General features: G+C 27.7%; 1 protein-coding gene across 1 annotated transcript in view; it reads left to right on the top strand.

Annotated features, from left to right (window-relative positions):
* Nucleotides 1–13,914, top strand: part of LOC123290942 (calcium uniporter protein, mitochondrial) — a 225,254-nt gene extending 211,340 nt beyond the window's left edge. The window contains exons 3-6 of the mRNA XM_044871327.1: nucleotides 11,731–12,031; nucleotides 12,612–12,744; nucleotides 12,809–13,012; nucleotides 13,657–13,914. Of these exons, the coding sequence (XP_044727262.1) occupies nucleotides 11,731–12,031; nucleotides 12,612–12,744; nucleotides 12,809–13,012; nucleotides 13,657–13,914 (896 nt within the window). The remainder of the gene's footprint in view (nucleotides 1–11,730; nucleotides 12,032–12,611; nucleotides 12,745–12,808; nucleotides 13,013–13,656) is intronic.
* Nucleotides 13,915–21,504: the final 7,590 nt, after the last annotated feature.

The raw sequence follows: 21,504 nt of genomic DNA, 5'->3' as shown, positions 1-21,504 counted from the left end.
AAGTTTACTTATAATATTAAAATAATATCGACCATCTATAGATCAAATACGAATAATAATTATATTATAAGCTCCTTATAATGTAAAATAGTTCTTTCAAGATCTATAATAAGAACTACTGAGTATTTGTATAAAATTGAAGGAATTTTAGCAAAACATTTAATATATTATGTTGATTTACTGTCGCAAAATAAATTTCCGTAATTAATCCTTAAACGATTTCGCTGAACATGAAAACTTAATAACTAATTTAGTATTACTTTTACTGAAACGAAAAAAAAAAAACTAATAACCTGTTTTTCATAAACTTAATTTTGTTACATCACACTTTTATTTGACTAAATGTACGGAATCGTATTTTTTGTTCAGTTTTAATCAAAAAAGTACTCTGTTTTCCTTTAGACGCTTAGTTTTCTTGAAAAAATTTTTTGAAAAATGAAAAATATAATATTCGATTTTAAGAACAATGTGTTCTTTTTTCAATCTCTGAGGGAATTCGCTTAGCTAACACAGCTTCTACGCTACGAATTAAAGTTTTTTAAAATTTACGAGATATAAGTTTTTTTACTCTTTAATCAATAGAAACACTACACAAGGTGGAGCAACGTGAAGCAACATTATCATAAATGTATGCTATTCACAACATGTTCAAATTCCAATTCCATTCCAATGATTAATTACATGTCAGAATTTTTTTCGAAATATTATTTTATACATATAATGTCCGATCAACCTTAACTAAATGGAAATTTAATAATTCTTTGTATAATAGACAATAGAATTTTCTATGTTATAGTTAGAGGTATTAGCTATAAGCAGCCACCATTGCCGCCTCATCGATGTGTAGTATTATTTGATTCTCTTTCAAAGCTAAATGTATGGTAATATAGTAACTAAAATATTATTATATTGTTAAACAATCGTTCAAGTGCAGATCAAAAGTTCATTGAGTTCAATAAGTTATTGATTTTGTGGTTAACTCAATGATTATCTTTCTCATAGTATGTGTTTTGGTTAATGTATTTTATTACTTCCGTATATATACAAAAGTTTAGGAAGTACCATGTTCAATTATTCACAGACTTTAACTTATAATATCTACGTTTTTGCCTGTTTATACGTATTTTTCGGTGGCGGATCCACCCATATGGGCATGATAGGCAACTTAATAGACTAATGATTTAATAAAATTTAAAAAAAAAAATGAATCGCTTCAAATAGTTAGTCTATTATTCCTAATTTTATACTAAACCCCCATCTGATAATTTTTAGGAGGGACATTTATTTAGGGGAAAAATTCGTTTCAAAGCATGTAAATTTCAAAAATCGGAAAAAATCATAGGTATTTTCGGAAGTCAATTTACATACCCGCATAAGATTCCGTTATCAATGATTTGGGGCAAGGATTGTCTCCGGAGGTACTAGACCAATTTCAGTTGGGAGTTTTACTACCTGAACCAAATGTTGCTGTCAAGGGCTAGAATATCGATATTCAAGCAGTAAAAAAAGTGGTTTGGATGTACCAGCGATTTATTAATGATAGTAAATCAACTACTAAAACTACTAAATCAACATATCCTTGCTCTATATCGATCATGAGCGAGTTCATACTACGACTCGCATTTGGCCGATTTTCGGGTGGCTGTGCCGTGCCCATAACCTTTTTTGAGGTCTGGATCCGGTCCTAATATTTTTTCGAAATTTACTTCTAGTCAAATTCTACTTCTAGTCAAATGCAACTTACTTAAAAAGAGGAGCCTTGATTAGCAATCTATCAAAAAAATTTGATCATTTCGATCTATATCGGGATTTATTTCTTGTCAAATATGTCAAATGAAAATAAACAAATTTTTGAAAGGCCGAAATAAAACAAAGCAATTTTTAAACACTTTATCAATTGCATCAGTTTTAACAATGTAAAAAAAGTTGTTAAAACCTTATGATAAAGTCGACAAATTCAAATTGGTGAAATATAGAAATAATTGCAAAAGTTATAAACAATTAAAGTTGAAAAATTTTGTTTTTGTTAATTAACTTACATTGAAAATTCTGAAGTATGTTGAAAAACTGAAATATTTTTTATTTGAGAGTACTCTCAACAATGGGCTTTCTCTCGTGGAGTCCGAAAAATTTTAATTACGAACTATTACATATCGAAAATTGGAATTATATTTTATATTGAATGGCCAACTTTTGTGTGAAATAGCATACAGTCGACTCGAAAATTTTTTTGGCTCGTAAATTCTATTCTATTTTTCATTGCGCTTCCACCATTTCATAATTATTCACCTAAAAATAGAATCCGTTGATCACGTGATTGAAGTCGTGAACACATATCTATAATACATTCGAGAATATAAAAAGAATGGTTTTTCATTTTATCAAAATTTTATTTTCATTTCCCTGTATTTCGATCTCACTTTCTTTGCTTTTGATTGTATTTGTATGTGGTACATACTTGATATAAAACTAATTTAAAAATATAATTCGATAAAAACAAATTTTATATAAAAGAAAAAGAGAATTTATTTTGGAAAAAATATACCTATAGGAAAGATAACACAAACGAAATTGATTGTATTCCATGTATTAGGGTTTGAGGTATGTATGTACTTTGGTAATATGTAATAAAGGTATAACATTGATGTGATCATATGTAGAACAGAAAACGCAGTGATAAAAATAAATTATCAGTTTTTTTTTTATATTTCGATTTATTTTGAGCCAATTATTCGTTTTATTATTTATCAGATATTTATTAAGTGGTGATGAGGGTATCATCTCTGCTTTCCACAGACGTTGTTGATCAGCATGTTTCTCCAATTTACTCTGTCTCTAGCCATGTGTACAATTTCATTAGAGTTTAAGTTTTTTAAATCTAAACTATCAAGATAGCTTAAACGTTTTCTTCCCTTTGCTTTTTCTCTTTCAAACTTTCCCGTCAAACATATAATCTCGAATCCATTCTTTGTGATTATGTGACCTAAGAATGATAATTGCCTGCGAAGAACATGGTTTAAAATTTCCTTTTTTTTTACACTTTTTCATTTATCACATAATCATCCCATTTCATTTTAAAAATTCTTCTCCAACACGTTTTGTTCGGATTTGAATATTTTATTGCATAGAATTTTCTCGAGCTTGTTGAAATTAACTTTGGCTACTGAAATTCGTCTCTTTATTTCGTTATTGAATCTTCCGTCTTTTGATATTAGGTAGATATGTTTGTCGACAAATTTAACGGGGGTATTATGAATCATAATATTACAAGGCTGTGTTGTCACCTTTGCTTTTGATATAACCATTCCTACGGTTTTGTTTGGATTTATATTAATATCTAATGCTTTGCTAAGTTCATTTACCTTGTTTATTAATACTTGAAGTTGTTGTTCATTATCGGCTATTAAAATTGTATCATCAGCATATCTCAGATTGTTGACTTTTTTCGCCAATTTTAATCCCTTCAAGGTTATTTAGGTCAATAAATATACTTTCTGTATACATGTTAAAAAGCAAAGGTGACAGTACTTATGTTTCCCTGTCTTACACCTTTTTTAATCGGTATTTCCTTTGATGAGTTATTTCCTATCTTTATTACGGCAGTTTGTTTCCAGTAAATTTATTAAGTACTTTTCTTTATTCAATGTTTTTGTTCATTCCAAAAAAGTAAACTAAATTTCTATAATTTTCTATTCATAAATAACTGATTATATAAGGTGTCCCAGGATTAATGGACGCCTTTGTTGCACGAGGTAAACAATAAAATTTAAAGACGAAAGGTCCTTCTTTATCTCTCTCCAAGTATAACAACTTAAAACGAATGTTTCAAAAAATTTGTAATGTTTCGTTTCACAAGCGTTCACTTTTAGCTTGCTACATTTATAATAATACGAATCATCTGTACATTAAGACGCATAATAAATATAACATATACTTCAAATCAACATTTACATAAATTTTCGATTCAAAAGTAAATTTAAAGTTCTTAATTTAAATTTGTGTCTACTTAAACTTTTCCTTATATGAAGTTGTAAGAATATTTGACAAACTTTGTTATTAAAACCAATAACGAAGAATAAATTGACAGTACTTGCAGTTATTTCATTATTCTGTACACAATTTGATTTATTTACTACAAATTGTTATATAAATGCATATAACTAACTACATCAGTGTTTTTTGTTTGCATTTATGTAAATTATGAAAACTTTTTATATGAAACAGTGTGCAATATATGTTTCCTTGCATATTTTGTTTTAAACATTTTAATGTTAGTTATTTTGAGTACTAACTATGTCTGGTGTATATATACTCAAACTTTTACATAATCATTTTGAAAACTTTATTTTAACTGTCATATCATATTATTCTGGTTTGTTTATTTATTTAATTAGCGTTCACGCGTAAGAGCATGGACGGGAACGACGGCTAAAAAATGTTAATTTTTTTGTTGTTCTTCTCATAAAACATCCCTTAACAAAGTTCCATAGCGTTTTAGCCTATTATTTTATAGTAAGCCCTTCTATTTTTAACCCCCCGAACTAAAAAAGGGGTGTTATAATTTTGACCACTATGTGTGTGTGTCTGTCTGTGGCATCGTAGCGCTTAAACGGATTAACCGATTTTCCTTTTTTTGGTTTTGTTTGAAAGGTTATTTAATGGAAAGGTTCCGTACCTGAAAAAACTAAAACAAAGTGTTGTATATATGTATGTGTATTGCGTCTGCGTCAGTACTTCTCAAAGAGAGGTATAGCTGCATGGCTCCTTCCAGCTGAAATCGCACGTCGCACCAGATGCAGTGACACATCATAGACAACGCTTCCATTAAATTTCATAAGAGCAGTATACTGATATAACAGCAATATACACACAGCGTCAGACGCGTGCGTCTGATGCAGCATAGGAATCATTCCTTTAAAACATGAAACTTTGTAGGCACCTTTTACCCATGCATAGCAGTTTAATCAATTCATAAAATTACCAAATTGACAAATTACGGCTTACGTAAATCGAACTCATAAATTCTTAGCCGTAAGCAAGGAAACAAAGAGGATAAGAGGTTTTGCGCTATCTTCCACTTCAATGATTCTTATTAACTGTTTGAGAAGTTCCCGTATGCAAAAACTGAATACAATACTTTCATTTGCCCTCAAAATAAGCCGATACGTGTTTTTCCGTTGATCAAAAAGAAATGCGTCAAATTTAATGATATTATGACAAATGTCTGAGCCTAACCATAATGAAGTTCGAAATTACGTTACAAACGAGAAATTTGACGGCAGCGCTGTGAGTGAGAGGTATTATATCCATGTGTTGAAGCTTCGATATGCGTTGAGATAGTTGTAAGACGCTTGGAGAGTGGGAGTTTCTTAGTTGAATAGATGAACTACAACAGATAAGCCACGATACAAGTCATTTTTTCAATTTCATATATGTAATACCTATAATACCTCTTACCTAGATGCATTGCTTAACGTATGTACTGTCATACTCGTGATATTTATATGCCTAGATGTAAATCGAACATTCTGTATAGTTAATAGGTGATCGGATTAAATCACTTCACTTCAGGTTCACTTCTCACTGGACGTACAGAAAAGTGAAGTTGGTTTTTAAAATCTTTACTAGTATGCAAGATTTGAATGTTTAAAATTCGTACTTAAACAAAGAGGAAGATACCCATACGTGGGTATCGCCATAGAGATTACATATAAAACTTTGTTTTGCTAAAAGGAGGGTTATCTATCTCTCTTATTTCAGTGTCAGTAAGATACATCGTTAATTTCTAACCTTTGAAATGAACTAGATAGCACTTCTAAATCTTACACTCTAAATGATTGAATACTAGCAGTAGATAACCCTCAACTTTAAATTAGTTCTATTAATATTGTCATATACATTTACTTAATAGTACTAACAAGATTCCAAGCAACTGAATTAAATTCTCATTTTAAGGACTTTATTTAAACATTGTTATTACCCATTAACTGAATAACATACATTTTCTTTCATGAGTACAGAATGTTAATCCATTCGAACGATCATATATTTATAGGAAAACTAAGTAATTGATTGGATCAGAAATGATGATTATTCTTTTTAACTAAGCCGAGCTTACCTTAATTTTAAAATATTACAGTACAAAAATTTTGTATTATAACATGTAGTTTTTCTTGCTTAAAATTAGCTTACTTATATGTAGATAAATAATGATTTAATAGATAAATGAAACTTGCCTGAAACTAAATGTCTTCCTTTCACGAAAAGATTATTCTCTTACGTTGTTGATGGTGCACTGAAACAAAATTTTTAATATCAACCGATATGAGGTTGTTTTAACCTCATCGCGAGATCAAATATGGCGAATGGGTTCACGAATGTGATACAACTACCGTATGGGTTTGAGTGGTGAAGTTGACACAAGCGCTTGAATTGTTTATATGGAAAGTAATATACTGTCTAGCAAATTTCAAATATTGTTGTTTTGAAATGCAATTTAGTGTTAAACAATCTTTTTTTGATTGATTCTACCACTTATGGCACAACCACATGAGCAAGTTTATTAGGTTTATTTAAAAAAATAAGTTTTCTTCGGATATAAAAATATGTTATATATTATAAAAATGATTAATAAATTGATTTCAAACTCTCTGTAAATTAGTAACAACAATCTTCATGTGGTTGACTCAACCGCTCATGGACCAGTCATGACTGGTATGTGTTCGTAGTAACCAAATCCTATATTTAAAGCAAACGTAAAGTATGTTCTTTTAATTCGTCTATTTGCTTTATTTACACGATTATATATTCTAACTAAGTAAAATTTTATTTTCCATCAATAAAATGCATGACTTTAAACTAAAATCAATCTCTTTCATAGAAGTAATGATTTTGTTTATTTAACTTCCAGAATTTTATATCAATGAATTCATATTTTAAAATCAATCCCATTCTATTGTAAATACAAATATTTAGCTGTACTTATTCCTCTCATTAGGAAGTTGTTTCAAAGTATTTTTACTTTATTTCAATATGAAACGGCCAACTTCGGGATGAGGTTGTCATTCTTTTAATATTTTTTCATTGTAGTATCAAAAAAAGTATCTAGCATTTCCGGGGTAAGAGTATTTAAAAATTTTATGGTTTTTGAGTCAGTCGTACGTCTACGTGTGAGGTGTGAACATTCTGTACAATTAAAAAGGAAATTCACTGTGTACTAAAACTTTGTGATGATCATATAAACAGTAAACTTAACTAGTTAGTTAATATTTAATAATTACAAAATATACTTATCGGTTATAATATCTTAATTACGAAAATTTTAACACCATACATATTTATAAACATAAACTAAGCAATTTATCTGTGTGTAGTTGGCTAAAAAGTAGGTCAAATTGCTATCGATTATTTTATAATACTATGGCTTAATATTATTATTTTAGTTACATAAGGACATTACTCCTCTTGAAAGCCAGGTGTTGTTAATAGGTTCATTTATATCCGTTATAACATATCTCTAATGTCACTATTTTAGGTGCATGTTCTCTAGCTCAAAATAAGCTAACATTTCATAAAAAACAAAAATCCCAAAATATATACAGGGTGCTTTTTTAAGTTGGCATATGCTTAAAACTCCATGGAAAGAAAGAATTTTTTGAAAAGGTATTTTATTCATAGAATAATATAAATCAAAACAGACTAATCTAAATTTTATTTATTTTCATTATTGGAATCGTTTATATAAAGTGTATACAAAAATACAACACGAGTAAAATGATGAACTTGTATAAAACAATTTTAATTGGTTACGTGTTTTAATTACTTTTCTGTTATTATATAATGAAAATATATTGTTGTTACAGTCCAAATATTTTTTTAACTGAATGTCAAACCGGGACTGTGCATTCTCTGATTACCTCTCTCATGTTAGCAAATATATTTCTTTCAATATAATCTTTTAGTTATATCTTACTAATTTATTATTATATTATTATGGTAAATGATTTTTAGGGTTGCCATATTATACAGTTTTATAATAATTGCAATATGAAGTCAATTTTTATATTATACTAGCTTGATAAACGCCCGCTTCACTGGGATTAAAAGTAAAAAACACCGCTCTATAGCCTCCACCTTTTTGATCTCACTTATAAACGTTCCATAACACTTGAAGGGATTGTTTTACGGAACTAAAAGATATGCACAGTTTTCAATTTTTTTAATTGTAAAGTAGTCATAATTCATTGAGTATATCAGAAAAGGTAGCCATGAATTGTGACATTAACTATTTTAAATTTTTACAGAAATATTTAATTTATGGTTCAAAATGATTATCATAACTCTGCTCCATCTGTGATCATGATTTTGAACCATAAATTAAAGATTTCTGTAAAAAAAATTTTTTAGTATCTATATCTGTTAAATTTATAGCTCATGTGTTATTCTAATCTATGAGCTGTATTGCTGTACAGTTTCATTAAAAACCATTCACTAGTTTTTGCGTGAAAGCGTAACAAACAAAATAAACAAACAAACAATCATCCTTACTTCCATCTACAATAGTTATATATATCCATTTGCGACATATTATTGGCTGTTGGGTCATACCGATATAAATCTACACGCATCGTATCTAAGCAATACAATACTTTGCTCGAGCAATCCTACTAAATAATGTTTTTTTATATAAAAATATAATTTTATTAAATAAAATTATAATACGAACGTCACGAGACATCTATATACAGAGTATGTTCTCAATATAAACATATATTGTCATGGATAAAAAGATTGAAAATTGTTTGATATTTTAGTATACTGTTCTGCGTAGGCCTTCCTAGAAAAACAAAAGTTTCAGATACTATATTAAGTATTTTTGGTCAAATTTCAATCCTTTCGAACCTAGCCTTTGGTGCTCTCGAGTCTAACTCGATGGACATTCTGCTTATACAGAGTATATCCATCCATCGTGGCCCCTTGGTTTTGTATTTGTCTTCACCCTTCTGAATTGTTACTCTTGATGTTCTGCGTGCCTATCTGTACGTATTGCATTGCTTGTGTTCCTTAAACCATCACTTCATGACTCCATCACGATATGACTTTCACAGTTTGAGATTCACAGTTTTGAGTTTGTCACTTACAAAATCGTTGATAATTATGCAATTTTTTTAAATCTCGAACTGTCAAAATCAAAATACAATATTTCCTCTGCTTTGTTTAATAATATCGTGATGATGAGGTGAAAATCTTTAAGAGCAAAAAAATGTTTATTTTATTAAGACAAACAATTTTATTCGACAGCCATTCGATTCAAATCTATTTTTTTCATTTCGCATGCAGTATATTGAAACTCGTAGAACGAAAGTAAGGCAAAGATAATTTGCATTTCGTGATGGCTAAAAATTCCCATCATGGATACGACATTTCTCATTTGTTCTAGTGATTCTCATATCTTATAGTACGTACACAGGAATTAAATTGCTTCAAACTAATTTAAAACATTTAATTTTTCAATTTTATGAAAATAGTTTTTTGACATTTAATTTATCAAGGGGGGCGTGTATGATAAATTCAAGTGTAGCCTCGCTTCTGATTTTTTTTCGAGTTTTCCCGCATTTATCTTACGTATAGAGGTAAAAATTCAAGAATGTATATTGTTTAGTTTCGTGACTCATTTATTAGTTAAAACAGTACATAGAATAAACAATATTTATGAATTATAGTTAGTAGTTATAGGTACAGTATACAGTTTAAATAATTTATAACATATTTTCTGTTAATTATTATTCGTATAATAATAAAATAATAAATGAAATAATTGATGTGCATTAGTTTAGTATTATGACTGCACACATTATTTTTATTTTTTTATAAATTTATAATGTTTATTTATTTTGTAGGTAATTAGTTAATTAATTATTTATTTGTTAATAAATAGACCAGAAAACAAATCATATTAATTGTAATATGTTGTTATTTATTTTTTTTAATTCCTTGAACGCTCTTCTAAACCTAATCCACCTAATTATTGTATGTCTGTTTAGTTCACATAACTTGAATGTAGTTATTTAAATGAAATCATTTAAATGGCATTCATTTAAATATACAAAAATAGTTCAAATTCATTTTAGTGTGCAAGATGTTTTTTTCTAAATCTTAATATATATATTTCTTGTGTGCGTGTGTATGTAATTGAACTCCTCCTAGACGGCTGGACCGATTTTGATGAATTTTTTTGTGTGTGTTCGTGGAGATTCGAGAATGGTTTAGATTTACAATTTGGTCCAGTACAACTGTTTTTGAGGGCTCCGTACCAAAAAAATGAAATTTCATTAAATGGTGGGAGCGCATATAAATCATATCACATTATGTATACTATGTGTAAAAAAAATAGCGCGTTACCGCACCACAACTTTTTTAGGGCCATTTTACAAAAGTCCTGTTTTTTGCATTCAGCTACGGCTTGCAAAAAGTATACATTCGATCTTGCTGAAATTGTGTGTGATACTTCATGGGCACAAAAGCTACAATCCATTTAAATCTCAGCTTTGAATCTTTAAAACAACAAAAGCTATGAAGTTTTGAAATTTCGAGCAAAATCGATGGTTTTTTGCAATTTGTGGGGACATCGATGGACCAATCGGGTTCATTCGCAGCTCATTTTTTTCGCCTTTTTACGGCGCCTAAGCTTATTAAAGGCTTTTTTATTTTTAACTCAATCCGACGGTGTCTCACGCGAAGTCCGGATTAGGCCACTTTACCATTTTTTTGGACCCCTTCCGACCATCAAAAAATGTTAGATTTTAGTTTCTTCAATTTGTATCATAATGATCTACTAAATTCAATTTTTTTCTCCGAACTCAGAATTAAAATATTCAAAAAGTTAATTTGATCACACTATTTTGAATAATAAAACTAGAACAAGAAATACAAAATTTCATTTAATATTTATATACCCCGCGTTATGCTTAATTGCGGCGGTAAAATGTTGTAGATATGCTCGATGGCATTATTTAAACTTATTTGGTTAATTTTCCGGTAATTTACCAGCAGTTTACTGGTAAACTAGCAGATACCCGCCCGCTTTGCTGGACAATTCCTCCTTTCAAAACAAAGACTATCACGTTATAGCTCTCACTTATTTCTCGCTGACACTGTAACTTTCTATAGGTCCAATCATTAAATAAACCTGATTTTTATACTTTTTGGATCAAAATTACCCTATCCACCGAGTTTCATCAAATTCCAAAACATAAATTTTTTTTTCGTTTTTCTCGATTTTTTCAAAGGGGTACTACCCTTTAAAAAAATTGCAAAAAATCAAGAAATTTTTTAATCTCCAATTTCGATAAAACTCTGTATATAAAGTAATTTTGACCCAAAAAGTACAAAAATCGTGTGCATTTGATGACTGGTCGAATATTTTTTTCAAAGGGGTACCGTACACATTGGAAAATGACGAAGAAATCATAGTAAACTAAATTTGTAGAGCTTAACTATCATACGAGTTTTTTTAATGGATAAATATTACTTTTTTATTAATAATAACTAAAAAATGCTTTTAAAAAGAACGCTATATTTCGAGAACGGTAAGGTTAGGTGAAAAATAAAAAAATGCAAACAAATATACTACATTGGTGTAAATATGAAATATAAATGCAAACTTATTGTAATCTTAAACATTACAAATTTCATGAATATTAACTAATATTCTTTTTTTTTTTATTACAGTGAGTATAACATATTACCGTGGGCTACCTCAAATAACAATACCGCTGCCAAGTCGTAAAGAACGATGTAGATTTACATTACGACCAATATCAAATACAGTTGGCGATTTCCGTGAAATGATAAAGAATGAAGATAAAGGTATTGATCGTGTTACAATACAATCAAAAGAAGGTATTCGAATAGCTGCATCAAATACAATTGAAAGTTTATTAGAAGATGATTTTTTTATACTTATAAATGATAATTTATATTTTGTAAATACACCGGCACAAGAACGACTTACACAAGAAGAAATTCGAAGGTAATATATATTCATTCATTTTTTTAATAGTTGAAGAAATTAACCATACCATAATATAAAAGCCCTAAAAATGAATAATTTTATATTCATTAATTAGCAAAAAACAAACCGAATAATATTTAATCGAGGGATTCGAGTGGCAAAATGCTGAAAATTTTTGAATACTCTTTATACAAATAGACTCTAAGGGGCCATCCATAAATTACGTCACATGATAAAGGATTGGCAGGAGTTCAATCAAATGTGACATGTGTGACAAGGAGCAGTGTGGGTCAATATCTTTGTGATGTCACATGTCAAAATCTAAAATTTATGCGTAAACAAAAGACTTAAATATTACTAGCTTAGATGGCCGCTAGGCACAGACTGCATATGATTACTACCCGCTCGAACGGAGCAGTTTTACTCTAAAACTTTATGCTCAAGAAAACTTAAAATCGGTATACTTTAATATATCATTTTAAAAATATTAACTCAAAATTTTAGCTATTTTAATCAGACAATTTTATTTCTGAAATAACTGTCAATTTTAAAATTAGCGTCATCACAAATAATAAATATTAAATGCTTTATTTCACAGACTAAGTGATGTTAAAAATTTAGTTCATCAACTTTATGAAGCTTTAAATGTAGAAGAACACCAAATTCAGAAAGAGCGAGAATTACATAAAACATTAGAACAATTAAAATGTGAAATTGAACCAATGGAACTCGTAAGTTTAACTTAATTGATTTTTTTGAAAAGCAATTTCCTATAATATAACTTTTTTTTAACAGAAACGTCAAGAATTAGAAGTTGTTGCTCAAAGAAGAACGAATGTATTAACGTGGCTGGGGTTAGGTTTAATGTCCGTGCAATTTGGTATACTTGCAAGATTAACCTGGTGGGAATATTCATGGGATATTATGGAACCTGTAACATATTTTGTAACATATGGTACTGCAATGGCTGGTTACGCATATTTTGTGTTAACGAAACAAGTAAGTACTAAAACATCCAGTTTACCTCAGACGCCCAAATTATTGATTCAGTATCGATATTGATCAATATATAGGAGGAGTATATCGAGACAATAATATTTATGAACAAATCCTGTGAGATTCCAAATTTTATCATACATTTTGATTTATAACACGCTTTTATTAGCTTGCTATATATCTATGTAACAGAATCTTTGAACATGATTTTCACCCGCTTCAAAACGTCGGGTGGTATTGAAACTTCGCATACTTATCAAGGACTGTTAGTAATACAATAATTTAATAAGTTTGTCCAATTTTCTTGTTCAGGATTTTTTGGATTAATGAATTTTTTCCATATCTGAAAACACGTTGCATTGTGCCCAATACCAAGGCGTGTAGTGAAGCTTATGTAACTTATTGTTTGAGATAAGCATATGACTACTGGAAGGACAATTTGATTGATTGATGGTTCTAAAAATCTATTAAAAAAATAATAGTTCAAAAAACTCAAAAACTCGCTTTTGTACCTAGCTGAACTACAAAATAGAAAATAATTTTTATAAAATATTTTATAAGGACTTTACTTGAAGAACAGACCTTATGTATTTTGATCATGTTTCTCTTGTCTCTTCTTAATTAATTTATATTTTATATATTTACAGGAATACATTTTACCAGAAGTAAAAGATCGTCAACATTTATTAACGTTACATAAAAAAGCGAAAAAATTAGGTTTGGATTTAAATCAATACAATTCGTTAAAGGATAGAATACGTTGGATTGAAAAAGATTTACGTCGACTACGTGATCCATTGACAATGAAATTACCACCAACTTATACAGTTCAATTTCAAGACTCATTTAAAAAAGAGACAACCATGGATAAATTAAAAAAATTCGTTACATTAAAATCAAAATAAAATATTAAATATAAACAATTTTTTATAAAAAAAATGATTATAAACGAATAATCTATTGTTGGGTAATAATTGTTTTAAAAAAAGAAAAAAAACTCACCACTAACACAATTTGAACACATTTGTTAAAGAATATTCACTTTTTTTCTAATTAACGTGTGTGCGTAATGAAAAATAATCTGGAACATTAAAAAGTATCAATACTTTTCTTTAAAAACATACGTAATGGGCCTTAATGTTATATTTTGGTAAATCAGTTTTTGCAGGAATCTCAATTATCGCCAACTTTTAATCCAAACATGTTTTTACTGTTTCCCTAACCGAATTTAATTTGATCTCGAATATTAGTTCCAAGCAGTCGAACAATTTGTTTAACTTTAACTTTTTTTTGAAACTACATAAAATAAAATCTTTTTAAACTTCGTGAAATGTAATTTGGTTGTGTAATTCGAAAGTATAAAAATCTGAAATAAAAAATTGTGTAGATCAAACAATTATATACCTTTATATTTTATACGAAGATTTTAAAATGTTGAAAACGGTATTCTACTGTGATCCATCAAAAGAGAATTTTAAAATTTTTTTAGAGAATTATTTTAAGATCGGTCTTTTTAAGAAAATGTATGTAATCAAATTATTATTAGAACTTTATTAATCTCTAAGGAGGTTGCTATTATATGTAACAGAAACATTCATTTAAAAAAGTTTTAAATTAAACTTTTAGTAAGAGTTAACTTGATGGCCTAAAGTTCTTAAAGTCCATATAGATTATAGACCAATCTAAATACTTCTGATATTAGTTAAATTTGGAAAAAATTAGTTGCAGGATCTGATCCGTTTTTTTGTATAAGACATAATATGTATAACTCAGGAAACAAACTTAAAACAGCTGAATTTAGCCGGAAAGGGATGCGCCGGGGGTGAAAAGGGGTAACAAATGGTTTTTAGCGATTTGTGGGTAAAGTGTTTATTTTAGTGAAAAAAGTTAAATTGGAAAGTTATTGGTAATAAAAAAATCTATAACTTTTGTACTTACCATTTTTAATAGGGTAGTGACGACTTACATGTCAAGGTCTAGCACTACCAGCCTGTATATCACATAGTCATATACAATTTTAGACTATCAAAAATATAAATAATTATTAAAAAATTTATAAAGCGTACTAACAGGCGATAAACATCAATGCCCGGTTGTATTAAATTTTAATCTTTTTGAAAATATCACTATAGAAAACCGTTTTTAAAAAATTCGAAATTTTAAAAAGATTTAAATATCGAAAATCAAAAATTTTTTTGTTTTTAATTATAACTTTATACACATATAATGTAAATATAAATGTATTTCATGAACTGTAAAAAAATCCTATTTTTCAAGCTAATACGGTACATTGGGAGCGAAATTTTTTAAAATCATATCAGAATATAAATTTAACTATTAATGGCATAAACTCGAAGTAGTCTAAAAATTGGATAAATAAATCACTGCCAGAACGATTGGACCACGTTATATACAATAAGGGCTGATCCAGAAAAATTGTAAATTGGTAAATCTTAGTTAAACTTTCTACTTCAATGCTATCTGTAATCTGCATGTTGATAATTACAATTGCATGAACTATCTGTGTTATAGAAACATGTAAGTAACTGCTGAGCAATAAAATTAAAGTTACGAGTCGGTATCCCATACATAAAACCCCCAGATTTTGATGGTGTGCAGAAATTATAATACAACTAATCAAGATAATAAACTTGATTAAAATATATAACTATCTACGTCAAAAAATTCCTATACTATCAAAATTTACTTTCTTTGTAAATACCGGCTCTCAATTGCCCAGAAGACATCATCTAAAGAAAGTGAACTAAGTTTTATAAATTAAGCCTTTAGAAATTATAAACAGCCGTCAATGTTTCTGTTCCCAATGTCATATAAGTATGAGCGAGTGATTTTAGATTTATAATAAGTTTTTACCATATAAAAAACGATCTGTCATTCGCATATTCCCAAATTCATAATTCTGGTTTTATTTTAATCAAAATCATTTATTTTCCGTCCTATTTTTGTTAAAATATAAATATGTAATGATGTTCATGTACTAAGATTACCTTGGTGGTTGATAACATTTTTTAAGACTGCATTAAAACCAAATCCATATACCAAATATTTGAGATTATTTCTGAAAAATTTTTGTACAAACAAAAAATGTTTTTTTTTTAGCACAATGTAACTTTCAAACAACACACAAACAAAAAGACAATCACAGGATGTGTGTTATAAGTTATTGTAATATTGTATTTAGTTTTCATATTTTCTGTTGTCTTCCAATTTTCTTGCTTCCAGAAAATGATTTTTTTCTACTAATCTTTCACCACTTTTGGTGTAAATGTGTTAAAATCTATCCTCTTTCTCACAGAGCTCAAAATGTAAATACTATGGCTACGTAAATTATTTTAATCCACAAACGAAACATGTTTTGAACTTTAAATTGAAAAGTTTATTGTTTTTGACTAAACATAAGTACTTCGGTTTATTATTTTCTTGCCACCAAAGAATATTATAACTACCACAAGAACGCAGATTCATATAATGTAGGTACTATGTTGATATAAAACGTAAAATTCTTCAACGAAGATTTACTACTCATAGAATATCTACAGGGCTAAATTTTTCTTATTCAAACTTAAATCTTTTGTATACATTGTACGTATGGAGTTGGATTTGTTGGCATACATTGTACGTATGGAGAGTAGAGATAAGCAGGTCCATCTAAAAAAGGGGTCAAACTAAAAAAGTGTCCAGCTGAAAGCATTAAATAACAGTTTTAGAATTGCCCAAATGGCGTTTGTCTAGCAAAAGAATGTTTGATGTGAACTTTTCCATCCTACTGTAATAACTTGTCTAGTTCTCTATACTACTCTTATTACTTTGAACACTTCATTTAAAATGTAATGTACACTTTTGCTACAGCAATACCATCCTTATCCTAATGTTAATCGTACTTACAAACAACCAATAAGTCAGTGATATTTAACTAATGAGATAGATGAAAGTGACCAACTAATATCCCCATCATTTTCATTCTTGATGTTAAAATATTCTTTGGCTATGATAAATTCAAAGGCAAATTATCTATTATACTGCCTTCATAACTTAAAAGGCTCCAAATTTCTTCATCTACATAAAATTTTGATTTTTTCAAATGGTTTTAATAAGTAAAAGTATCTTAAATGCCCAAATGTTTGTTTTTAATTTTTAATATTAATTTAATCAATTATTAAATTTTTGTTTTTAATAAAAAAATTATTTAGGATCATTCAAAACGATCTCAAACTGGCATGGGGAGCAGTATACATTTTAACACAACTAATCACTGTATCGAATTTTGAAATTTTTTTCATAGAAAGTTGCATTTTATCATAATAAAACATTTGGAAAATGGTTGGAGTCAGGGCACTTTGGATTATGAAGACAGTATACTTAAACGATTTTAATTGCTGTAACTAAAATACTCATAATATTCTTCAAACTAACCATACTACAGTAAATAGAATTATGACAGAAATTTCTTTGGATAAATAAGCCGGCGGTAACAGGCTTAGTTACATTTTTACTCAAAATACCTTATAACTCGAAATTGAAATAAAAAGCAAAACGTGAGAAAAGAGTAGTTTTAGAAGCGATTAGAATACGTGATCACAAAGGGAAACGTTTTGTCTCCCTTTCACATTCAACCGAAATTTTTTTATAAAATTCACCAGCGAATATGAACCATGTTTCACGAAACTACAAGATTTATAACTTGTAAATTTTGGTGTCTTATGTCTAATTTAATACAAATGTTTATGATCTTGATCCGGTACAATTTACTCATACCAAACGAATTATATTTTTTCTTAAGCTTTGATTTAATATCATTACATTTTCAAAAAATTGTTTCCAATAAAAACGAAACCTTATTTCAATTTATTATATTCCGTACTGTTTTCAGATGAAGTTTGCGAAATAAATTCACTTATTTGAATCTTTTTATTCTATAATATTGTTAAAATTTAAAATTTTTATACGAATATTTTTCCACCTCATTTTTAATTGTATTATACGTATTAAATGACTTCCTTTGGATAAACTCCACAACCGATAACAAAAAAGAAAAAATTATTGTAATTTCCAATTTCTAAAGTATTTTCGTGAGACAATAGCCAGACGGTGGACATAAACGTTTAAAATATCTCGTTCTCATTCTTCATTCAATTTATTATAAAATAAATACCATTATTTTTATCTTATAATATTAAATAAAATAATTATATAAATATTATAAATAGAATCTTGTTATGTAAATTAAATTTTTTAAAATTCATTGAAATTAAATTTTAAATCTTTAAAGTTATGTTCATATATTTAATAAAAGAAACAAATACAAATATATCTAATTATTATCTATTAATTATATAATCTACAAAACTATTCATAAAAAAATAACATGTTATATTTTTATAGCTTCTGAATGTACTACGTCCCTTTCGGCTGTTATTTAGAGATTTTTTAACATTGAAGTAATGCTGTTTTAATGCCTTTTGCTTATAAAATCGATTAAATATTATAATCGGATGTACATTTATTTAAAAAATCATTAGTTGATTTCTTTTTGTTTGCAAAAGTAAGAATTTTATTTCGGCTATTCGCGACTCCAAAAATACTGAGTTTAAATAAATATTAAATGAAGAGGAGAGTGAACAAGAGAGTGAGAACATTTAATTAAATGGCATAATTTCTACTAATTTACTTACAAACTAGAGTTGTGAATAATATAAAATAAATTAAATGTTTTATGGTGATTTGCTTGTTTACGTCATGGAGATAAATTTGTATACTCATAATTTCTCGGAGTCGAAAATTGTGATATAAATTTTAATATTAAATTCTTCAACGGATGTATCCTTATCAAAAGTATTTTCAAATTTCAAAACAACAAAAATATTTTTCGTCCCAAAAAATTGAGCGACTCCTTAAATATCTATTCACATATCTTCAAGCTTTTTTCATGTGTCTTAAAGAAAGTTTTCGTTTGCTTAATTTGCCTTTAACCTATTGTAAGGCACAATTCGAGTAATTTCTCTTGCCACCTTAGTAATAAAACTTATACTCGTCGAGCACAGATACAAAAAAGCATAAACTTCGGGATTAAAAAAAAAATTTTAAACCTTTAACATTTAATTGAAAAATTTCTAGAATTGAATTTAATCGAAAATTTCAAATTCAGATTTTTAAAACTTTCAAAGTAAACATTTTTAAATTTTTCATCATATCAAAATCCACCCTTTGAGATACCGAAATTGTTTAGAGAAAACATATCTGGAAATTAAATATTATTGATTTAAGTGTAACTAATGCACGATTCAATCAATTAACTTTTAATTATTATGCAAATGTTATTAAATTTTTTTAATGACATTTTTCGAACTTACTCGTATATGATTATTTAAATAAATGTACAAAATATATCGACCTAAAATTTATGCATCCGAATTAAAAGATAACACCTTGTGTAGCATTAACAGTAAAAGGTAAACAGCTGTATATATTTAATATAAATTTTAGGTCTTTTAAATCATGCACCATTTTAAGCACAAAATTTAATGTATACTCGAAACAACAACGGTGCTAAATTATTTCACTTTTGCTCAAAGTACAGAAATGCCAAAACTATTCAATAATTTTGTCATATTTCCAGGAAATATTCTCGTTTTTATATAATTTCAAATATACTGCAGAAAATATTATACACGCAGCGAATACTTTTTTCAAGCAGCTTATTTGTATCAAAGCAGATAATCAAGAGTAATTATTTTAATACCTAGTTAAAGGTCTTTCGAGTTTGGAACCAATAACATGCTAATTCAAATAAGTATAACAAAATAAAAAATAAATACGAGTGTACAAATTTTTGCGAATTATGAAAAAAAAAATGGGTGCCTGTACTGTATTAATTTATTTAACGTGATTTTAAAAGATACGATCGATCATGTAACAATTTTGAGTATACATTAAAAACGAAAAGTTAATTTTTTGTAATATATTAACCAATTTAAAAATAATTTAAGCTGCAACAAGCATTTCTTTTAGATAAATGCACATCCTTTTAAAAAATGCACAATTTTTTCTGTGATTTATATTTACTATATGATAACTAATTAAAACTACAAATGCACGAATTACGTATTTCTCTTAACCATTAGAGGATATTAATTTAAAAAAAGAATAACTACATAAATACTTTTATTATATATACATGAATATATTTATGACGATATCAAAAGTAACTTTAAGGTTTTCATTTAGTGTAAAATTTAATTTATACAATATTTACTAACGATATCGAAGATTCATTTAGTTATTTAGTAAACGAAGATACGTTTTTAAGTTTTGCATCAATCTTAGCAAAAAATTTCTTTGAGAACATTTAATTTAGGTTATGTGTACTAGTGATGGGGCAAATTTTGTACATTCGCGAATGCGTATTTATCTCAAATATTCGCGATATATATAAAATTCTTCATTAGCATAAAAGAGTTATTGCAATTGTCCAACAGTCAAATTTGACAGAAGGTCCAAACATTAGTAAATAAAAAATAAATAAAAAATTTTTTTTCATAACATATCCGAATATAATTTCATTTTTTGGCCAAAAACATGAATGTAAAAAATATGCTAATACTCGCCTCGTCACTATTGTATAAATATTACAGGGTGGACCATTTTAATCGATCAGGTAAAAAATTCTTACAAATAAATAGCGGGCTCAAATATTTATCTACCTTGACTCTGAATATCTTTTACTTTATAACAAAATTTATTTATTTTTGCATTGAATTTCTATCGTAATTATTTGTTTATCGAAAAATGTTTCAAACAAGAAAATTTGCTGTTTTTAAAGGAACAGCATCCTAATTTAAACTCTTCTTCTATCTCTGATCAGTAACAATTTTGGAGTGACTGTTAGATGATCTTGAATTGCAAGATCAAACTCAAGGTGTTTTAAAATACGATAATTCGTTAGGCACAAAACCATTTTTATCAATATTCGTAGAAATACTTAATAACCCTATATCGTTTCATTATATTATTTATTTAAGTTTTCACATAATCTATTTATCATTTATGTAATATTACTGCCTATATCTATAAATAAATAATATCATTATTTAAAAATACAAGGAATATTATTATTACATTTGTGATACATATATATATTGAAAATTCAAATTAATAATGTAATGATACGATATAAAAGTTATAAATAATATTTCTATTAGCACCGCTAAATTGTGTTCTACTCAACGAATAATAAATTTTAGCTGATCACAACTGAGTAAAATTCTATAATTTTAAAGTTACTTTTAAAAAATCTTTCATATTTATATATCAACTTTGTTCAGATTTTTACTATAAAAAAAAAAAGAAATTATATATATTATACAAATAAAAATAAATTTCATTATATTAAATAACACTTTTTACATCATATAAATTGCCTATGACTAATTAATTATCTTATAAAAATATTATGAATCTCTAATTTTTAAAGTTAA

Source organism: Chrysoperla carnea, chromosome 1, assembly GCF_905475395.1.
Source record: "Chrysoperla carnea chromosome 1, inChrCarn1.1, whole genome shotgun sequence".
NCBI lineage: Eukaryota > Metazoa > Arthropoda > Insecta > Neuroptera > Chrysopidae > Chrysoperla > Chrysoperla carnea.
Note: the sequence above shows the minus strand (reverse complement) of the source record. Positions and strands in the feature narration are given on the sequence as shown.